At 51.3% G+C, this 21,525-nt stretch overlaps 1 protein-coding gene across 3 annotated transcripts in view; it reads left to right on the top strand.

Annotated features, from left to right (window-relative positions):
- VSNL1 (visinin like 1) overlaps nt 1–16,703 on the top strand; it is a 119,039-nt gene extending 102,336 nt beyond the window's left edge. For all 3 annotated transcript variants that reach the window (XM_054701360.1, XM_037528488.2, XM_037528490.2), the window contains exons 3-4: nt 14,234–14,449; nt 15,535–16,703. In XM_054701360.1, coding sequence (XP_054557335.1) covers nt 14,234–14,449; nt 15,535–15,732 — 414 coding nt within the window. In that variant the 3' untranslated portion in view covers nt 15,733–16,703. The remainder of the gene's footprint in view (nt 1–14,233; nt 14,450–15,534) is intronic.
- Nucleotides 16,704–21,525: the final 4,822 nt, after the last annotated feature.

Below are 21,525 nucleotides of genomic sequence, written 5' to 3'. Positions count from 1 at the left end.
TTTCATTTTCTTACCATCTCTCAATGTGGCTCTTCCAACATGTCAGCGCCATTTGTGGCTCTCTTCTCCCCCGAGGATGGGACTCCTTGGCAGGGGCCTGGCAGGTCTTGTGTTTGCAGCCAGGAGCAAAACATCTGCCTTTCTTTTTTTTTTTTTTTAAGATTTATTTATTTATACAAGCACTGGGTACAGTCAGAAGCGCGGGAGGGTGAGAGGATTCACCAGAGCCAGAGCGGGAGCAGAGCAGGCAGACTGACGAAGTACACTGCTGAGGGGAGCAGTGGGCGGCAGCAGAGGTCTGCGCGCCCTGTGGGACCCTCCTCCGGTGGCCGGGGAGCAGCCTGGGATTGAACTGGCGCTGCAGAGGCTGCGGGCAGCTTCGCGCAGCCCAGCGCTCAACCGCTGCGCCACCAGGGAGGCCCAGCATGTGCCTTTCTTAATGGAAGAATCACAGAAAGTCAGACCTAAGGGACTAGGCTCACTCTCCTAGTTCACAGGCAGAGGAATAGAGGTGCAGCGAGGGAATGGTTCTGCGGTTCTGGTGCTGTCCCTGGGCCCCCACACCGTGTCCCCTGGGCTGGTGCCTCCAGCCTTCCAGCCCTGCGGGACCTCCTGTCCTCCCTCTGAGAAGGCCTGAGGACTCTCCTAGGGGAGGGGATGCATCTTTATTCATGAGCCTGGCAGAGGAGTCCTCTGCTTTCCCTGCGAGAGATAAATATGGAAATGCGACAGGAGAGCTTCCCTGTCTGCAGGCGGGAATGCGGCCTTGGCTGAAGCCAGGCCTCCAGAACTCTGTGGTGTCTCCTCCTCCACCCTGCTCAGCCCCCTCTCCAGGCAGGGTTGACCAAAGCAGGCTCACAGACCCCCTGGGCAGCCCCTTGCTGGCCTTGCCTCCTACAGGCTGCCCCCCAGTACTTACCTCCTGCTACCTTCAGAACCCCACTTGGAGCCCTACCTCCTCCAGCAGGCCCCCTGACTCTCTCGCCTGGGCTTCCTCTCCTGAGCCCAAATGCCTACTGAACACACACTTGCTTCTTGAAGTGTGGCCCGGGGACAAGAGAGTATGAGATGCAGCCTCTGGTCCTGGAGAAGAGTGTGAGATGCAGAAGTCACAGCCCCTTCCCAGACCTGCTCACTCAGAACCTGCCTTTAACAAGAAACCTCAGGAGAGCGCTCACCCAGGAGCTGAGCTCTGGCTTCCTCCCTGACAGCAGCACATGCTACCAACCGCTTCTGCCAGGCAGAGATGGGACCGCTGCTGACTGGAATAGTCAGGTAGAAGTTAAAGCTGGGCCTGTACTAGTGGACAGGAATAAATAAGGGGGGACACCCTCAAGGGGTGGGGCGATTCCTCCTTTCCAGGAAGTTGGGGGCACAACTTCAAAGGCAGTGAACACATGGACTTCTTACCACCATGTTCGTCTCCTGGCCCAGGCTCACTGCAGTCACCGGCTGTCAGCTCTCTCCGAGTTCCAGACCTGGTGGTTGATGGCATCCTACTAGGTTCTAACTGAGATACGGCTCGGCTGAGCATCCTCCCACGGTCACCATGACCCTGTGAAATGCGTTGGGTGTAGAGTATAATGGGAATCCATCTTGAATAAATTATTCTAGAAGAAGTTGAGGAAATGAAACAAATAACCAGTTTTAGAACTGGTTGCAAAATCTGCTGTCCTGCCCACTTCAGTTGAAGTTGTTGAGAATAACAGATAAGAAGTCCGAGAACCTTCTACAGTTACCATAGCAACTGCCTTCTGCCTTCAAAGATCCTCAATCCCTCCCTTTCCTATCTTCAAAAATGAGTGGTTTTTTTTTTTTTCAATTAATAAAAAAAAACCTTCTTTATAACTTAGCAGATTGGCTTCCAATGGAAATTCATGACAATTTCCAGAGTGTGATTTACTATTATTGATCTCCTATTTTGTCACACATGCTAGCAGTGGAGTGATTTATATTTGTGACTTGAGATTTTTGAGCACCAAAAATACTGGAGAACCCCACCCCATGCCCCAAATTAAGATGTCATTGATTCAATTTATAATTGGATATTGTGGATATTCAGGATTATGACACTTCAGAGAGAGAGGGAAATATGACATAGACATAGAGGTAAGTATATGCTATAGAGATAGAAATGGAGCTAAAGATGCACATCTCTAGGTATGTATCTTGACCATATCTTTAGATATGTATCTTTACCAAAGAAGTAAAGAAGTAGAGATAGCGTCTAGAGATGGATATTTAAATAGAGATTAAGATATAGAGACATGCTATAAAGATATCTAGAGATAAATATGCTATAGAGACAGAAGATTGATGGACAGAGAGCTACAGGTGAAATGGGACAGACAGATGATACAGAGATAAAAATACTGATACAAAGAGATTTAGTCAGGGCCTCCCCGGATGGCGCAGCGGTTGAGCGCTGGGTTGCGAAGCTGCCCGCGGCCTCTGCGGAGCTGGTTCAATCCCCGGCTGCTCCCCGGCCACCGGAGGAGGGTCCCACAGGGCGCGCAGACCTCTCCTGCCGCCCGCTGCTCCCCTCAGCAGTGTACCTCGGAGCTTCTGCCTGCTCTGCTCCCCGCTCTGGCTCTGGTGAATTCTCTCACCCTCCCACGCTTCTGACTGTGCCCAGTGCATGTATAAACAAACAAACAAACAAATAAATAAATAAAACATGCCTCTATTAAAAAAAAAAAAAGAGATTTAGTCACCCTGCCAACTTTATCCTGTAATTAAGACATGCCAACACAAGGGGGCAGTAGGTGCCTTGTTTAATGACATTCAAATTCATGACTGCACCATCTTTTGCCAAATTCATTACTTTTTTTTTTAAGTTCTTTTTGTTTTAATTTTTTTTTTGTATATTACATTCTTTTTTTTAATGTATATTACATTCTTTTATTTATTTATTCATACAAGCACTGGGTACAGTCAGAAGCGCAGGAGGGTGAGAGAATTCACCAGAGCCAGAGCGGGGAGCAGAGCAGGCAGAAGGACCGAAGTGCACTGCTGAGGGGAGCAGCGGGCGGCAGGAGAGGTCTGCGCGCCATGTGGGACCCTCCTCTGGTGGCCGGGGAGCAGCCAGGAATCGAACCAGCGCTGCAGAGGCTGCGGGCAGCTTCGCAACCCAGTGCTCAACCGCTGCACCACCAGGGAGGCCCTAAATTTATTATTTTCTTTTTTCCTTTTTTTGATATTGTACTTCCAGAATCATAGAAACTGGTAACACACATAGCTAAAAGGAATTTTGAAGTTTATCGGATTCATGCCTTCATTTTACATCCAGGGAAAATGGAAGACCTAGGAGGCAAAAAGATTTGCCTGCAGTCACACCCAGACACCCTGTCACTCAATCAAGCAGCCTTTCCTCGGCAACATATTTATCCTTTAACCATCCTAAGCATTTAGAAAGCACCTACAGTATACCAGATCCTAAGCCCAAAGCAGTGAGGATATAATAAAGAGCAAAGAATAATACTGCCCTTAAAGTGGAGGTGCTTTGTGTGTTTTCTCCTGGTGAGAAAGTGAAAGGAGGTCTGGAAATTAGTGAGGGTCTTGACCCTGTCTTGTTTTCTATTAAAAAAGTTAGCCAACTTCTTTGGGAGTTCCAGAGAGAGACCAGGTATGGGACAAAAATGAAAATTGCTTTCCGTGCCCCTAAAGGCAAAAGCCCCTTCTACTGAAATTTAATTCTGGGCTCACTTTCCTCCTGGAGAGATGTACTGTATGAGCGCCGTGAACTTGAAGTGGTTGCCTTGTAATAAAGATGGGTGTTCTTTGGCAGCCAGGCCTGGAAAATGCACATTGTTCCCCAGAGGGTAAGTGAAGGGGCAGCTCTGAGAAGTGACCTCGGAGTCTGGGGGTGTCTCCTGGGGGACCTGGGAGGATGAGCATGTTTTTAACCTCCTCCCAGAGAGCCCACGGTGGCGGGTAGCTCGCTCTAGCTTATGGCTCATGAGCTAAAAGGCAGGGAAGCTCAGCACACAGCTCGGCACCACCCGGACTCCTGTGAGTATCTGTTGAATGAATGCTTTGGCAGGAAACAGGTTTTGGACTCCCCATTTCTAATTAAGGGGATGCGTCTCTCTCCTCCCGTCCACGTGAGCAGGTGCGGGCGCTGCTCGGGGGTGATTCAGAGCCTCGTGATTCATCCACTGAAGTAGTGACGGGGATGACGGGTTTTAAGGCCAAATGGTGGGTTCTTCAGCAGAGCTGATGTGAGATGCGCTTCAGAACACATGCCAGCGTTTTCCCGGCTCGGGGGTGGGGCTGCTGCGCGTTCCTCAGGTTTGACAAAGACCTGCTGAACTGAGTCGCTGGCTCATTCGAAAGACCCTTAGCGAGCACCTGCTGTCGACCTGGCCTCGTACCAGGCACAGGGAGCACAGTAGTGGACAAAACCAGGTCATTCCCAGCCTCTACGTGGCTTACAATTGGCTACAGAAGAAAGGCATTCATCAAACAATTCATGAACAATTCTTCATAAGTAGATGTGTTCCAGAGGGCAGGACTTGGGGGTGCGCATTGGTGAAGTGGGGGTTCTGACCCAGACTTAGAGAAGTCTTCCTGAGAAAATGGAAACTGAGCAGAAGTCAGCTGGGTGAGGGGAAAAGCGGAGCATTCCAGATAGATAAAGGGAACAGCATGGCACAGGGAGCAGTGGGGTAAAGGAACAGCATGGCAAAGGCCCCACAATTGTGGCCAGAAAGCAATGGTCCCCATGTAGTAAAAGAAGGTGCTGTGTGCTGGCTGCTGTGTGCAGGTTGCTGGGTGTGCGCTGCTGGGTGAAGGCTGCTGGGTAAAGGCTGGTGTGTGCAGGGTTGGTGTGTGCAGGCTGGTGTGTGTTGGACTGGTGTGTGTTGGATTGGTGTGTGCAAGGCTGGTGTGTGCAGGCTGCTGTGTGCAGGGCTGCTGTGAGGGCTGTCGTGTGCCGGCTGTTGTATGCAGGCTGCTGTGTGCAGGGCTGCTGTGTGCAGGCTGCTGTGTATGGACTGCTGTGGTCGGGCCGCTGTGTGCAGGGCTGGTCCAGAAGGTGAGAGAGACCTGGGACAGCTGGCAGTGCAGCTGGGAAAAGCCAGGTCTGGTGAAGACAGAGCTGATCTGACCCCAGCTCACCTTCCTGCCCTGCTCAGGTGCCCCCAGCAGGGCGACTTAGGCAGGCAGAACAACAGCCCTCAGGTCCTAAACCTGTTGAAGAATCCTCGCATGAAAAGAGCCTGCTGGGCTTCGCTCCCCGACAGGCCTCCCAAGGGAAGCTGCTGTCTGCCAGCAGAGCGCAGAGGGGTGCTGAGCCAGCCTCCCAGGAGGACTGACGCCAGGCTAATTCCAGCAGAAACGAGAGCAGGTGACCTCTGAGTGCATATTTCAGGGGTGCCACAAGGAAGACTCCTTGGGGAGGGCATCGGGGGTGTTCAAAGCCAGACTTTCCAGGCATCTGACATTTGATAACAAAGGAAAGTAAAACCGATCCGAGTGAGGACCTCGTAGAAGGGACTGTGTCCTGGGAGCGAGGGAATGGCTCGTCCTTTGGGCCTGGGAGCAGCCAGCACCCCCAAAAGCCCTCCTGTGCTTTGGCCCATCATGAGCTCTACTTCAGCAGGCTGATGGGCAGGAATCTATTCTGAGGGCTGAGGGCTGAGGGCTGAGGGTGTCGGCTGGGAGCCGGGCCCTGGGCAGGGCCAGGGAGACTGTGCTTCTTGGGGTCTGACCGCCACTCCTCCTGACAAAGCAATGTTCACGTGGGCCAAGAAGTCCCCCGACCCCTCAATCCCCAAAAGGCAGGACAGGAGAACTTCAAGGGGACCGGCAGCCTCCATGAGATTAAAGCAGGCACCAGGCCCTGGGAAACAGTGCAGTGTTTTCTCTGAACTTAATACAACTTCTGGAAAGATAAGCTATGTGGGCAGGGCGACGGTGCGGAGCCCTGGATGGGGGAGCAGTGGGGAGATCACAGGGGGGCTGGATCCAGGTATTTAGATGCCTTTTTTTCTTAAATGCAGCTACCAAGCTGCCCTTCTCTGCAGATTTGGGGGGGTGGGCAGGGGTGGCAGAAGTGAGGCACTCTCAGCATCCGTATCTGCACTGGCTCCGTGACGGGGGGAGAGAAAGGCAGGGCTGCTGCCCAGTCATCCATAAGGAAAAGCCTTTCCTGTGGCTTCCAGGAGCTGGCGAACTTTTGCAGTGTCTCCTATTGTCTGTCTGCGGAGAGACGTAGATCTCAACCACTTTCTGGAGTGCTCTCCTCTTGCACCTTGCTGGTTCAGAGCAAGGGTGTGAACACAGTCGGAAGTCTCCATGTGCAGAACCCCAGAAGTCCAGCCTGAAGCCAGTCCTAAACTGCGATGAAGACAATGAAGTATCTGCTGCCTGCATTAGGATGGGGGGAGGGACCCACATACTCAAACCTTGTTTATGTCTCAAACTCATAAGATCATCACTATTACCCTTGTTTGCAACTCTTCACACTTAGAATTTATCACAGTGTAATTTTACTCTTGTTCATGTAGTTGTGAATTATTTTGGATGCTCCACGTATTGCTTGTTTTAGAGCCAGCACCTAGCACAGTGCTTGATACACAGTAACTGCTCAATAAATGTGGAATTGAGGAATGAATATCATAAAAAAGATCCCTCCCGGCCTTTTAGCCATTTCCATGCACTACGCAGGTGATGCCAGAAGGTGGCGACAAATGCCCACAGCAGAGGATTTCCCACTTGAGAGGTGATGGCAGCTGAGAGTTACATAATGCAGCGTGGGCATTGTTTGGTGGAATCTGAATATAGGTTTAGACCCTCGAAGGACATTTAAGAGACACAGCAAGATGTAACAGAAATAATCTGACTGATCTGCATTCAAATTTTGCCTTGGCCATCGTCAGCCAGTCTTGACCTTTCAAGTTCATCTCTGGCCCACCCGTTTAACAGGCATCAGAAGTGCACTCCAGTGTGATAATCAGGAAGCTTTCTGACAAATGAAGGAGCAGATGGAAATCTCTCTCCCTAATTTCCTAAATGGTCTTCAGGGTTGTAGGCTGAGGGTGTGAACTGTCCTTATCGCTCCTCTCCCTAAGGTTGCAGCAGGTTCAGATTAACAGAGAATTAACTTCCGGCCTCCCTGGTGGTGCAGGGGCTCAAGTCTCAGCACTATCAAGCTATCGCCAGCCACTGCGACATGAGTTCGATCCCCAGCCAGGGAGTTACCCACCTGGTGCAGCAGGCCTTTCCTGTCTCGCCCGCTGCTCCCCTCAGCAGTGCATTTCAGTGGATCCACCTGTTCTGCTCCCCACTCTGTCTCTGGTGAATCCTCTCACCACCCGCACTTCTGGCCTGCACCCCAGTCCCTATACACATAAATAAAAATAAACTTAAAAAAAAGACAATTAACTTCAACATCGCGTGAAGTGGAATTGAGGATTAACCCTTACAGTTATTGCTAGCAGAGCCCACAGTGTCCAGCCGAGGCCTGCGCAGCGTGGTCATCTCTTCGGAAGTTCATATCAACTTGCTTCGCTGCTGGGCCCTAACAGCCACTGTTCCACCGTCACTTCCCTCTGCTCGCTGGTGCTCAGCAGCATCCTCTTTCCTGCTGTAGCCCCGCACCCGACGCAGTGACCGGCGGTGGTGTTTGGGCCGTGTGGTCTCTGCACCATCTCGGTCACCTCCATCCCGCTGGCCGGAGCGCGCCAGGATATAATCAAGGTCCACAAAGTGCAGCTGTTTTTAGCAGCCGCGCTTGATCATTCAATAAGCTCCGATTTAGCACCTGCCATCTGTGGGCCCTGCGCTGCGGCGGTGGGGAAAGTGGCGAGCAAACAGACCCTGCACGCTGGGAATCTACAGCTCGATAATAGATATTAAAAAGCCCTTAAATAAATATGAGTGACAGATGGTGCTAAGCCTCTGTCCTAAAAAGCTGCCTCCCTGTTACCAGCCAAAGCTAAAACACCACACCATGCCCTTGGGCTGTCTCGAGGACTCGAGGAGAGCCGAGTGTGTAATGGAATTGTGAGCACACGCGGTTGCTAGGAAGGACCCCCAGGACTCAGTGCCCAGCCCCGGCCGCATCACTTAGTAGCTGTGGGGCGTCTGCCAGGAGGATGCTAGGGCCCAGCGGGAGCCGTCTGCAGCCTGGAGCTCCCCTTCTAAGGGGGGAGAAGGACAGCGAATAAATAATTTAGATATGGGGTGTGGTCTTCCGCTCTGAGGAGAAAAAGCAGTGACCAGGGCCGGGGAACTGGGAATAGGAGGGCTGACATTTTTTTTTTCTAAAAATCTATTTATTTATGCATACAAGAACTGGGGTACAGGTCAGAGGTGAGGGGGGGTGGGTGGGAGGATTCACCAGAGACAGAGTGGGGAGCAGAACTGGCGAATCGACTGAAATACACTGCTGAGGAGAGCAGCGGGCGAGGCAGGAGAGGTCTGCTGTGCCGTGTGGGTAGCTCCCTGGCTGGGGATTGAACTTGTGCTGCAGTGGCTGTGGACAGCTTCATATCCTGCCTTTTAACCCCTTGCACCACCAGGGAGGCCCCAGTTTCATAATATTTTTCATAGAAGAAATTGCTCAATAAATAGTTGTTAAATGAATGACCTGATTCCACCTGAACCCCCCACGGCCCTTTGACCACTGAGGAACTGTGCTAATCTATAGCTGGTAAATAAGCAGTAAATAAGCAGAAGCCAAAAAGTACAGACTGGGCAGACTGTGTTCCTCAGCCTGAAGCTCAGCACTTAATGAGAGGAAGAAAATGCCTTTTCAAAGCTTGTTGATATGAGGCTTAGGAAATTAACATTTTTTAAAAGAAGGAAATTTTTTGGCTTATTTGTTTTGGGCTTCTGCCTTTGAATCTTGCAAGTAGAAGATGGCTTCCAAATGATTCCTTTCCCCCCTTTAGTTTAGGATTTTGGATTTTTAGCACTTTTTTTTTTTAATTTTTTTAGAATTTTTTTTAGATTTATTTATTTATACATGAATCAGGGTACATGCAGGAGGGTGAGAGGATTCACCAGAGACAGAGCAGAGAGCAGAACAAGCAGACTGACTGAAACACACTGCTGAGGGGAGCGGCGGGTGAGTCGGGAGAGGTCTGCCGTGCCACATGGGTAGCTCCCTGCCAGGGGATGGAACTGGGCTGCAGAGGCTGCGGATGGCCTCCCTGGTGGCGCAAGGGGTTAAGCACAGCACCATGAAGGGCTGACATTTTAAGAGTCTTGCTTGAGTTTCACTCTTCGGCTGTGGTGGCAACTCCCTGGGGCCGGGCGCGAGCTGGTGGTGCGGGGTCCCCTTCACGACCACAGTTGGGCTGAGACGCCACATGCTGATGTGACCGAGATCTGGGCGACCTCACCACACTCGTGGGCGTTTGCGGAGCTTCTCTGGGGAGGCCCAACGCCCAGAGCTGGGCCAGGCCCGTGAGAACATGAGCAAAGCATCGGGGCCCCGACACCCCAGAACTCACCGGTCGGGAGGGACAGGACGGTGGAAGTAACTGGAGTCTCAGGCCGAGGGTCGGACTCGCCTGGAGACCAGGAGGCTGCGCACAGGGGAGAGAACGCGGCTCCAGCCAGCCGCTTCTGGGCTGCGGAGCTGGATGGGAGAGAAGCGGGTGCTGGCCGGGGCAGGAGGCAGATGGGAAAGCCAGGCCGGGGGCCGGGAGGGGGAGGGGCGTTTGGGACAGATCTGGAGCAGAGGACACGCGATCGGCGCGCAGGCAAAGGCCGCAGGGTCGGGACTAACCCTGTGCAGCCAGGAACAGGCCTCTGGGGGGTGGCGGGGGGGCCTGAGCGCAGAGGCAGCACCCCCAGGTGAAGGCAGGTGTGGGGTCAGGTAAGGGCGCCTTGGTCTGTCCAGGGGAGATGTTGCATTTGGTTCCACCAAGTTTTCTGCGACTAGAAGGGACACCCCTGAGCCACCTCATGGGAGACCCGCCTGGCGCTGGGCACTGGCCGGGGGAGACCGAGGCCCAGGGAGCTAGGCTGGCCGAGTGCGAGCCAGGTGGCCGGGCTCCGGGGTGGGGTGAGCTGTGAGACATCAAGGCTGCTGGGGTGAGGGAAGCAGAGGCGTCTTGGTCGCTGGCCGGGCCCCTGCTGAGGAAAAGCCAGGAGGTGGAAGAGACTCGTGGGAATTCCGGGCCCCTCTCCTGGCTGAGCCGGAGTGGACTCTGTGCTGCCCAGGCTGTCTCTGAACTGTCCCAACTGCCAGGCTGTGCCCCCTTGGCTAGCACCACCGAGTCTGAGTGGGGGCTCCTGCAGGCTTTGCCCCCATCAGGAAGAGGATGCCCAGGTGGGCCCAGCCTTGCTTTGAGCAGCTCCCACACTCTGATGGCCAGTGGCGCCGCGGGGCCAGGAGCCTTCTCAGAAGTATCCAAGACTCTGTCCCAAGGACAAGGCACCCGGAGCCCTGGCGAATGGCATTAGTGCCTTCATGAAAAATTAAAAAATAAAAAAAAGACACACACCCCTCCTGCCCCCCGAGTTTCCTTTCCTCTTCCACCATGTCGGATCATGCAAGAAGTTAAGAATAAACAACCCCAAAGACAGCCCTGGCCACACATGGATGCCCTGATTTTGGACTTCAGCCTCCAGAACTCTGGGGATTCTGTTTCTATTATTGTTTATAAGCCACCCACTCTGTGGTGTTGTGTTCTAACTGCTTGAACTACCAAGACACAAACAAAAGCTATCTACATCCACAAATAAATAAATAAAGAGCTTTCTCGCTCAAAGTTCCGTTTCTATAATCAAAGATTTATAGGTTACAAATGTCACTGAAGATTATTTCCACATCCATCTGTATGATGGGAGTTGAAGGAAAATACCTTGAATTTATAAAATAGAACCAAAAGGAAAATTTAAAAATGTTATTAAAAATAAAACAAAGCAAATGTTAAGCAACAATATGGGAAATAAAAACACTTGCTCTCTCCAGGCACTTGAGTTCTCCAAGAGAAGTGAACAGCAGTTCAAGGCTTGCTGTCTTCCTGGAGAGGTGGACGGGAATGTGGCTTCATTTTTCTGTGATGATCCATCTGGAGCTGAATTATTTCATCAAAAGAAGGAGCACTCCCCTGAATAGAAAAACTCAAAGCCCTCAGAGGCCGACTGGATGGAAGCTGTAAAGGAAATACGTCCTGCAGCTGTGCAGGGTCCTTGAGCTCAGCACGCTGGCTTGGAACTCAGTAAACAGACCTTCCGCCAGGCACATGTGACTTCTATAGCTCAAAATTTACAATCGATTTTTATCTCTAGGATTTCCAGATCTAAGTTAATTTTTAATAGACTGACCCAAAAATGTCTAGTTATTTTTAGATAAAACTGTCAGATAACCCTCAACTTAAAAGTTTGCTGCGAGGAATAAGATTGTTCAAGGATGGTACGACAGAAACCCACACCAGTGCAGAAAAATGCCCACACTCTGTCGGTGTGTAGACAAAGGCTGGGGATCAGCAGCCCTAAGGAGACTTGGGGATCCACTCAGGGGTTCCCCCCCTGCTCCCTTTATCAGCCCTTGTAGAGGTGCCTGCTCCCCCTGCAGCGAAGAGGTCAAGGCCAGTTATGCACCTGTGACTGTGATTACTAAGTAATATTTGGTCTGAGCGCCCATCTCCAGACGTTAGGGCTCCTAAGCCCTTGGAGTCGCTGGATGAGGACAGTGTCTTTTGCATGCCCATGAAATCAGTGGGGCTGGGGTCCCCCCATAGCTACAGCTCAAAGTCAAGGCATAATTAGAGGGTTGGAGCTTCAGCCGCCATCTTGATCTCCGGGAGGAGAGAAGGGGCTAGAGATGGAGTTCAGTCGCCTGTGGCTGATGATTAAGTCAGCCATGCCCATCCCATGAAGCCCCATAAAAACCTCAAACTGCTGGGTTCTTGGAGCTTCCTGGTTGGTGACCACATCCAGCTGGAAGTGCTGGGTGTGCCATGTGCCCTCACCCCCATACCTAGCCCTCAGTCTCTTCCATTGAGCTGTTCCTGATATGCATCCTCTATATTTTTATAATAAACTGGTAATGGGGCCTTCGTGGTGGTGCAAGGGGTCGAAGTCTCAGTGTTATCAGCAGCCACTGCTGCACGAGTTCAATCCCTGGCCAGGGAGCTACCCACATGGCGCAGCAGACCTCTCCTGTCTCGCCCGCTGCTCCCCTCAGCAGTGTGTTTCAGTAGATCCACCTGTTCTGCTCCCCACTCTGTCTCTGGTGAATTCTCTCACCCCCCAGCACCTCTGGCCTACACCCCAGTTCTTATATGTGTAAGTAAATAAAATAAATCTTAAAAAAAAAAAAACTGGTAACAGCAAATACTGAGTACTAATATTTACTGAAATCTGTGAGTCATTCTAACAAGTTATCAGGTGTAAGGAGAGGGCTGGGGGCTGCTGACTTTATAGCAGATCTACCACAAGTACAGGAGGCAGCTGGTGCTTGCAACTGGCTTGTGAAGTGGGGCCAGCACTGTGGGGCTGTGCCCTTAGCCTCTGCCCTTAGCCTGTGGGGTCTGTGCAGCCCCAGCAGTTCACGTGAGAGCTGAACTGAATTGTTGCACAGCCAGTGGGTGCCTAGAAAGTTGGAGAACTGGTTGTTGCAAAGGGGAAAAATAAACCACACGTTTGGCATCAGAAGTGACATTTGGCGTGTTAAAAACAGCACAGAGCGCATGAGGCTCAAACTTAGCTGTTTGGACATTTCCACACTCAACATCACCCAGGTCAAAACTCCGCAGGGACCCTCCACGCGCAGTGGCACGTAGGGAGTGTTAGGGCGGAAGGTGCCAAGCAGATGAAAAGGGAAGGAAGCCTTCTCCCTCCCAACTCCCCTGGGAGCTACAACCAAACATTATATTTGTTTATTATTATTTATTTTATAGTACGTTTACTGTATTATTTATTAACCACAATACCATAGCAACTGGGTTTTGAGCTTCAGGAATACTTCGCTCTAGAAAGATCACCAGACCATCGTATATTTCACTCTGGGTCCCCCATTCACTGCCAGGTCCCCAAGCACAGGCATGGTGAGCTGCTGCTCTCACGTTCCCAGCACCTGGAAAGGTCTCGGGGGGCTTTGATGAGTCAGGGAGCTGCAGGCCGGCCGGAGCAAGGACGTGCTTAGGGTATGAAGGGACATTGACACCACCGGCCTTCCCGGTCCCAGAAAGCTTTATTTTCTGAGATAAATGCTGCTGTTTTAAAGCGCTGTAGTACCCAGAGCAGATCCTGGGGCCTGCCAGTGGGGCTACAGACACAAGCCTGAGCCAGCGCCTCCTTCCTGGGAGGCTTCTCTCCCACCCTGGCCTCCTGTACTGGATCCTGACATGGATTTTATTTGTGGGGAGATGTTTTCTCCCCCCACGCTGTGCCGCCAGGTGCAGGAGGGTGGGCAGCAGGGCTTGCCTCTCTGCAGGGCTCAGCAGCTCCCTGGGAGCACGGATGCCAACGCCATCCCAGGCCGGGCTTTGGGCTTTGCCGAGGCTGGATCTACTCCCCCAGACACCCACAGACCTCCCCTGCCTTACAGAGCTCGTGGTTTGTTTGGGTTTTGTCTTGGGGTTTGGCCTGCTTGTTTTTCACCCTTTCCCTGGGGAATGTCCTTTAGCTTTGTGGGTGCAGATAGCGGCTTGACTGCAGACCATGCCCTGTGGAGGAGGCTGTGGGGAGGCACCTCCTGGCTCCCCGGGTCGCCTCCTGGCAGGACAGCTCTGCTTTCTTCTCTGGGCCCCCTCTCTGCGCCCAGCACCTGAGCTGCCTGCGCTGAGAAGAAACTCTTTGTGTTCTTAAAATAAGCCCAGTCATGTTCTATTTTTATGGGGTTTTAAATGGCTCTTCCGCGAAAGAAAAGGACCTGTGGAGGGAGGTCATCGTGAAGCTCCCCCAGGGCAGAGGGTGAGCCGGGGACAGGGAGAAACCAGGGCTTTGGCGCCTGCGGGCCTGGGGAGGGCAGCAGAGCTGCCCCAGGTGAGGGCGCAGAAGTCTGCTGCTCCCTGCCCTGGGCCTGGCCATGGGGAGAGAGCCAGAAGCAAAGGGGGTGCTCACTGCTGCAACGAGGCCCTGCCCCCCAGGATCTGCGTGCACCCCTCACCACGGGGAGCAGCCAGAGCTGCGGCAAGGACACGGAGGGCAGCGTGGGGCGCAGGGCGGTGCTGCCAGGGGGCCGCGGCCTGGCCGCGGGCTCGACCCGGCGGACAGCCGTGGGCCTGGGCCCTTCTGGCCGACGCCTGAGCGTGTGTTCTGCTTGCAGTTCTTCCCCTACGGGGACGCCTCCAAGTTCGCCCAGCACGCCTTCCGGACCTTCGACAAGAACGGGGACGGCACTATCGACTTCCGAGAGTTCATCTGCGCCCTGTCCATCACCTCCAGGGGCAGCTTCGAGCAGAAGCTGAACTGGGCCTTCAACATGTACGACCTGGACGGTGACGGCAAGATCACCCGAGTGGAGATGCTGGAGATCATTGAGGTGAGGGGCAGGGTCTGGGGGGCCACCCATGGACCGTGGCCAGGGTCTTGGGCATAGTCAGGTGCTCAACGGCATGGCCAGTGCCTCGGGGCCTCTGGGCTCTCAGGGACACCCTGCAGGTAGCGCACCTGTGCGCAAGCGGCTTCTCAATTATTTGCTCTAACATCTGTCCAGAGCGGTCACTCTGTGGGCACAGACATGCAGCTTGCTGTCCGGCGCCCTGCCTCTGTCCACTTGCCGCTGTCCCTGCCCTGCTCACTGCCCAGTCCCGGCTGCTCTGCTCGGTGCCCACCCCAAGCACTCCTTTTGCTCACGCTCCTCCCGCTGCAATGTCCTTCCTGCTCTAGGCCCATCCAAAGCCTCTCACCCTTCAAGGGCCAGTTTATCTTGCCGTGCCCAAGAAGCATTCAGACCCCTCCCCCCAGAGCTCTCCCCTGCCCTCTAGATCCGTCCTCTGGGTGCCAGTCTCCTTGAGGTGCTCACTGACCCAGGTAAGAAGAGGCACCAACAACAGAGTGTGGCACGTGCAGGACACAGAGGGGTCAGGTGAGCGGAAAAACCAGCCAAGGACCTGGCGCCACACTGATGGAAGTGGGTCTGACCGTGACTCTTGCGATCATCACCAAACTAATCTTCCTTCCTTTCTTTTTTTTTTAAGATTTGTTTTATTTGTGCATACAAGAGCTGGATTCAGCAGAGACAGAGTGGGGAACTGAATAGGCAGATCTATTGAAATATACTGCTGAGGGGAGCAGCGGGGAGACAGGAGAGGTCTGCTGCACCATGTGGGTAGCTCCCTGGCGGGGGATCGAATTCGTGCTGCAGTGGCTGGGATAGCTTCATAGTGCTGAGACTTAACCCCTGCACCACCAAGGAGGTCCCAAGCTACTCTTTCTAGCCACTTCCTCCAGCCAGCAACGTGGGGGTGATCCAGAGTTCCATATCTAATTGGTCACAAGACCCATATATATATATTTGATTATATCACTCTCTGATATAAAACCATCTAAGGAGTCCTTTGAAATAAATTTAATTCTTTATCATATCATAGGAGAACTTTATGGTCTGTTTCTTATTTTCCCAAGGCTATCTACAAAATGGTGGGCACCGTGATCATGATGAAGATGAATGAAGATGGGCTCACGCCTGAGCAGCGAGTAGACAAGATTTTCAGCAAGATGGATAAGAACAAAGATGATCAGATTACACTGGATGAATTCAAAGAAGCTGCAAAGAGCGACCCCTCCATTGTATTACTTCTGCAGTGCGACATTCAGAAATGAGCTGAAGTCAAGGCTATGGACTGCACAAAAGTCTCAATGTTCCATTCAGTCTGCAGCTATTCACACACACACACACACACACACACACACACACACACAAATATATTGCTTGGACTACCTATAAATGGACTTGCTTCTTGTGTTTGAAACACTTGTGTGCATGAGAATGTCATTTGCTAATGAATTTTAAAAGCATATATTATAAAACAACGAACCAACCTGCCACAATGTGATATGTGTAATATCATTTCATAAAAAATCCCTCCTCCTCCAAAGCCTGGGCAGAAATGTGCTGCAAAGAGTCATATGATTTCTTGTTCATGTTTTGCCAATGCTCGTGTCTTCTTGAGTACGTAATGTTAGTAGCACTGAGCCCCCCCCATGGTAATGTAACTTGACTAAGAGCTGCGTCACATTCTCCTGTAAAATAGCCCTGGACAGACCCTTGCAGGGGCCTGTGGCTCCTCCGTGTTGTCCGCACACAAGAGCTTGTATTATCAGTGAGTATAAATGTACGACATTTGCATGCCTTTTAGGTTTGCCTTAATTCTTATTTCATTTGCATCCTACCAACCTGGAAACAGCGGTGTTGGAATTAACGCAGTATACAATTTAAAACCCTGCTAAATGACTCATTAAGTATATCTACCTATATACACATAGACACAAAGATATTATTTATTGAAAGTAAAAAAAAAAGATGGAAGTGTATTGATTTCTGCTTGAATTTTCAAAGGCTTCTAAAGAGGTGGCAATAGATGTCCCAAATAAATTTATAACATTTGACTTTTTTTTCCCTCCATTCTTATTTCATAAGGTTAAGTTTGAATCAGAAGCGCATGATCATTAGGGGTGGCCAAAGGCCACTGACTAAATCCACGCTTAATCACACAGCTTCAGAATTTCCAAAATCACTGTCGAGACGGGGAGAGAGCAACTTCCTTGAGCCTGGCCCTCAAAAGAGGGACAATTGGTGTTGCACGGAAAGTTTCAATCAAATGTAAGACGGGCTCATTCTCACAGTGCCCTGCCCGGCCCGGACGCTGCACCTCCTGGGCCCACAAACCGCCCGCGGCGGTATTTATTTTACAAATAAAAAGTAAAATTGGTATTTCTAATGACGGAACAAACCTGGGAGCTTTTGCACTTAAGCAGGCAGGACGGAGGCCGCCAAGAGCCCGGAGCAGGGCCTTGTGCTCAGACCAGCCCGGGCTGTGTGGTCGGGCACAACTTTCTGTGGCGGTGGAAACAGACGGCCTCTACCTGCACTGGCCACGTGTCGCTACCCAGCACCTGAAACGTGGCTGGTGTGACTGAGAAGCAGAAATTCTAATTTCATTTCAATTTATTTAACTTGCCACGTGGAACCAGTAGTTGCAGAGAGGCACTGCAGTGTTGCATTATCCACACAGGCACTTTTTAGGGAGTGCTTCTTTTTTTCTAAATATTCTTCCTTTTCTGTCTTAGGATCATTACATGAGACCGGCGATCAGGGCCTAATGAGTCCACCCAACAAGAAGGGGAGCAAGCAGACTCCACTGCAGACACTCAGGCCCCCAGTGGGCCTGAAACACTGACATACCACACCCCCGCCCAGAGGGCAGGCCCAGGTGCTGAGAGAAGGTTCTGGGCCCTCTAGCCCCGAGCTTGGTGAGTCCAAAGTGGAGGCAGAGATACCCGGGCTCTGCCTTCCCAATCCTCTCCCCTGCTAATGTGAGGGTGCAGTGGGGTGAGGAAGAGGCTCATTCCAGTGGATCCAACTGAGCCAGGCTCGGGCAGTGCGCTCAAGCAGCACCCACTGTGCACCAACACCACGCTCCTGGAGGAGACACAATAGCCAGACACATGCACAGCGTCCCACGTAAGAGCTATGAGGAAACACCGCAAGCTCCGCGGGGTGCAGAGGAAAGGGTGCCGCGGTGGCCTCTGCGTGGGTCTTAGTCGGCGCCTGAAGTAAGGCCTGGGTGAAGGCAGTGAGCGCTTATGGGTATCTGAACACTGATGGAAAACAAACTCAGCAGCAGACCCACGGGTTCCTTATAAATGTAGCAAGTGGGCCGTCCACTGACATGTCTGCTTGTCTAGGTCCTCCCTGCTCTGGCGGTGTGGCCAGGCTCCGGCTCCTGGAGGGAGTCCAGTAGTCCTGGTTAGAACAAGCCCTCTGGCCCAGCGGTCCCCAAGAAGCTGTCATGGAATGTCAAAAGGGGACGTGTCCCGAGATGCCCACGACAGCTGTTTGTGGTATGGGCATCAGAGGTGACGTAGGGGTCCGTTACTAGAAGGACTGGTGAGTAGCTGGACACAGCCGATAGCACACCATGCACCACCTGGAGGCAACAGGATGATGCACGCACAGTAACCTGGACATATTTTAAAAATATGGAATACGGAGAAAAAATAAAATCCACTGCCCTTGCAACATCTGTAAATGAAAAATATATTCTCACGAAAGAACACCAGAGTCACATACAACTATTATTGCCCCTCAACAACTCATGCCCCAAACTGGCTTAGAAAAAGAAACACTTGTGTTACTACTTCTCATGGCTTCTGAGGGTCAGGAATTCGAGAGCGACTCACCAGGGCGATCTGGACTTGCGGTCTCGTGTAGTGTAGCCACATGGAGCTAAAACAGGGGCTTGGAGCTGCTGGGCACCGACTGGGCGTCCCTCCTGGTAGCTTCAGGGCTTCTCCACAGGAGCACTCGGTGCTTCCTCAGCACAGAGGCCCTAGAGCGTCACACTATGTCCATGGTGGCTCAACGCTCTGCCAGCACAGGCCTGCCAGAAGTTGGCATTTTGCTCTGTCCTGGTAGTCAACCGCGCAGCCTGGCTGAGGCTTTCCCTGCTATCTGCTGCCTAGAGAGGTCAGGCTGGCCTCCATGGGGGCACAGTGCTCCAGTCTGTTCCAGATACGTCGTTCTTTTATTGCCTTTTCTCACAGCCTTGGAAGTCACATTGTCATTTTTGCTGTATCCTATTAATTGTGAGGTACAAATCCGCCCAGGTTAAGAAGGGAATTAATCTGCCAAGCCAGGTTCTGGAAGGACATAGAAGGGAACTATTGTGGCCATCCTTCGAGGATACAATCTGCCACAGGAAATGACTAATGGATAAAGGGAAGCAGGCGTTGCACAGACCAGCCATGAAAGTAGGTGAGTTTAATGCCACCCTCTGCACTCAAGCCCCAATTAAATACACCCAGACCTCACGCACTGGAACTCAGTATTGCAACCAGTTAGTGGTTCCCGAGGAAGGACCAAGCAGACTTCCTCAGGCCATTCAAGTAGGCCAGGTCCTGTTTGCTCTAACTGAACACACTCTGCTGCCGTTTTAATTACTGCGTTAATTGGCTGTTTAATTCCCCTGTTCTGAAAAGAAAAGGCCCCAAATGTCTGCCATCTTTCCTACCTTGGACTCCATGCATTTTGAAGTCCTATGTTTCCATTTCCTTTCATTTCTCGAATCACTCTAAACCTTCTTTTAAAAGGGAACCATGTTGCTCCAGACTCCATTTTCCTTGCAATTCACTCATTCAAGATCAGACTCTAGATGAAAAACGGGAACTTCCTTCCTCAAGAGCTTGTTTCCCAGGCAGCTGGAAGCCCGTCAAGGCAGAGGCGCCGTCCTCGGTCTCACAGCAGAGGGCGGGTGGGGTGTGGTGAGGAGCTGACTGTTAGCTGCCAAGGAAATGTAAATGACAGTGTTCCCTTCCTTCTTCTCTTGCAAGCAATTAGTCTTCCCAGATATGGCAGGCACGCAATTTGGGTTTTTCCCAGCATTTTGCAGATGAAATAATCTTGACGCGCAAGTTGTTTTCCAAATTCTTACATTTACCAAAGTTACCCATCAAACATCAATTTAGGAGGCCTCCCTGGTGGCACAGGGGTTAAAGACACAGCGCTATCAAGCTATCGCCAGCCACTGCAGCATGAGTTTGATCCCAGGCTGGCCAGGGAGCTGACCCACACGGTGCAGCAGACCTCTCCCGTCTTCCCGCTGCTCCCCTCAGCAGTGGATTTCAGTAGATCTGCTGCTCTGCTCCCCACTGTCTCTGGTGAGTCCTCTCACCCCCTGCACCTCTGGCCTGCACCCCAGCTCATGTATGCATAAACGAATCTTTAAAAAGCTGAACATCACTTAAAAAAAAAAACAATTTAATGAAGTTATCTTAAAGTTCCCACACTCGATAAGTTTCTCTCCTTCTCCAACCAGCCCTCGTTGCTCTTCACCGCCACAAGGCCTCCTCCATGAAGGCGCCAGCATTCTCCGTGTTTGGGACCCTAGAGCCATGATTCTTAACTCCTCTCAACTCCAGGAGCCCCCCTGCTGCTATCCAACTCTGAAGGCTTCCCTCTCCACTTGAGTCTGGTCATCATGACCTGATATGGACCACTGAAGAGAGCCTCCAAATTGCTGGCCCGCAACACTTACAGCCCAAGACTGCTCATGCATCAGCCCGGGCACTGGATGTTTCTATCACACCAGGTCCAAAAACCTCCCGTCTCATCTCTACGAGCCCCTTTCCTCACTAAGCACTACACACACCCTCCTGACTCCGGACCTCAAGCCCACTCCCACTCCAAGGCCTTCGCACCTACTTCCTCCCCCAGAACTGCTGCCCTTTATCTTCCGCTAGTTCTTTCTCTCACTTAAATGTTACCTTCTGCAGTGTTCCCTTAACGTTCCCCCAGAAATAGCACCCCCCAACTCTTGACCCTGCTTTCCTATTCATAGCAGCTACCATTATCTAAAATCCTAACACTAATTAGGTTTAAAACTCTGAGTGTAGATTTACTCACCACAGTGGTGTTCCTAGCACTTAAAACAGTCTTTGGGCATGTGGCAAGAACTCCATTTTTGAGTGAATTAATCTCTACATCCTCAAACAGGAGACAAATTAGGCAGCACGAGTGCTCTTGAGCTTGCTTATTAGCATTCTCAGGCCACTTTGAATTCTATCCAGATGCCCAAGTGGAAATTTATAGGCTAGGTATCAATATTATATATAAGAAATTTTATTTGTTGACTCAGTTTATGCCCACATTACTTTGCCACTATTTAAATAAAACCTGTTCCTATTAAATAATCATCTTGACATGCCTTCAAGTTCACAGGAATTTAGTTCAAGTCCAGATATATCCATACTTGTTTGTGTAGAGCTGTAGCTTTCAAACCAATTCTAGAAATCTCAGTTGGTCAAAGTGATGCAGATGCAGCAACAGGTCCTAAATCCAGTAGAAAACTGACTCAGGACATAATCATTTGTACTGAGTTGTACCACATCTATTCTACTCCAGAAAGCTTTTCAACAGACACTCTGGATCCCATGGTTTTATTATTGCAGCCAACATTTCTGACGGTTCTCGAGTCCCAACCAATAATTTCTTACTCAGAGTTGAAGCACGTCTCTGCGTATGCAGTCCAGCCATCTGAGGACAGACAGATCAAGCACTACGGGTTGGGACGAAGTGAAAACTTGGAGGATATTTAAGAAGGCAATGCCTGAATCGTTACTGTTATCATTGGCTTGAGTAACTATTTACACATTTGTCATTTTGAGAAAGACAAAAAAGAGGGGTGCAGTTGAAACACACCTACCCCATAGACCTGAAAAGGCCGAATTGAAGATTCCAAGGAAGCTTTTCATCCGAGTTTCCGGGGTCCGCACTGCTCCGCCCTCGCTGCACTGATGGTCAGCGGTGGGTGCAAGAGTCACCTGTCTGATGAGGCGCCCTGAGTTACCACTACCCTCCCCAACTCACAAAAGCATGACCTTCATACATGTAAACTT

Source organism: Talpa occidentalis, unplaced genomic scaffold, assembly GCF_014898055.3.
Source record: "Talpa occidentalis isolate TD23 unplaced genomic scaffold, MPIMG_talOcc4v2.1 talOcc4.5, whole genome shotgun sequence".
NCBI classification, from domain to species: domain Eukaryota; kingdom Metazoa; phylum Chordata; class Mammalia; order Eulipotyphla; family Talpidae; genus Talpa; species Talpa occidentalis.
The sequence above is the reverse complement of the archived record's forward strand: the minus strand, read 5'-3'. Positions and strand labels throughout refer to the sequence as shown.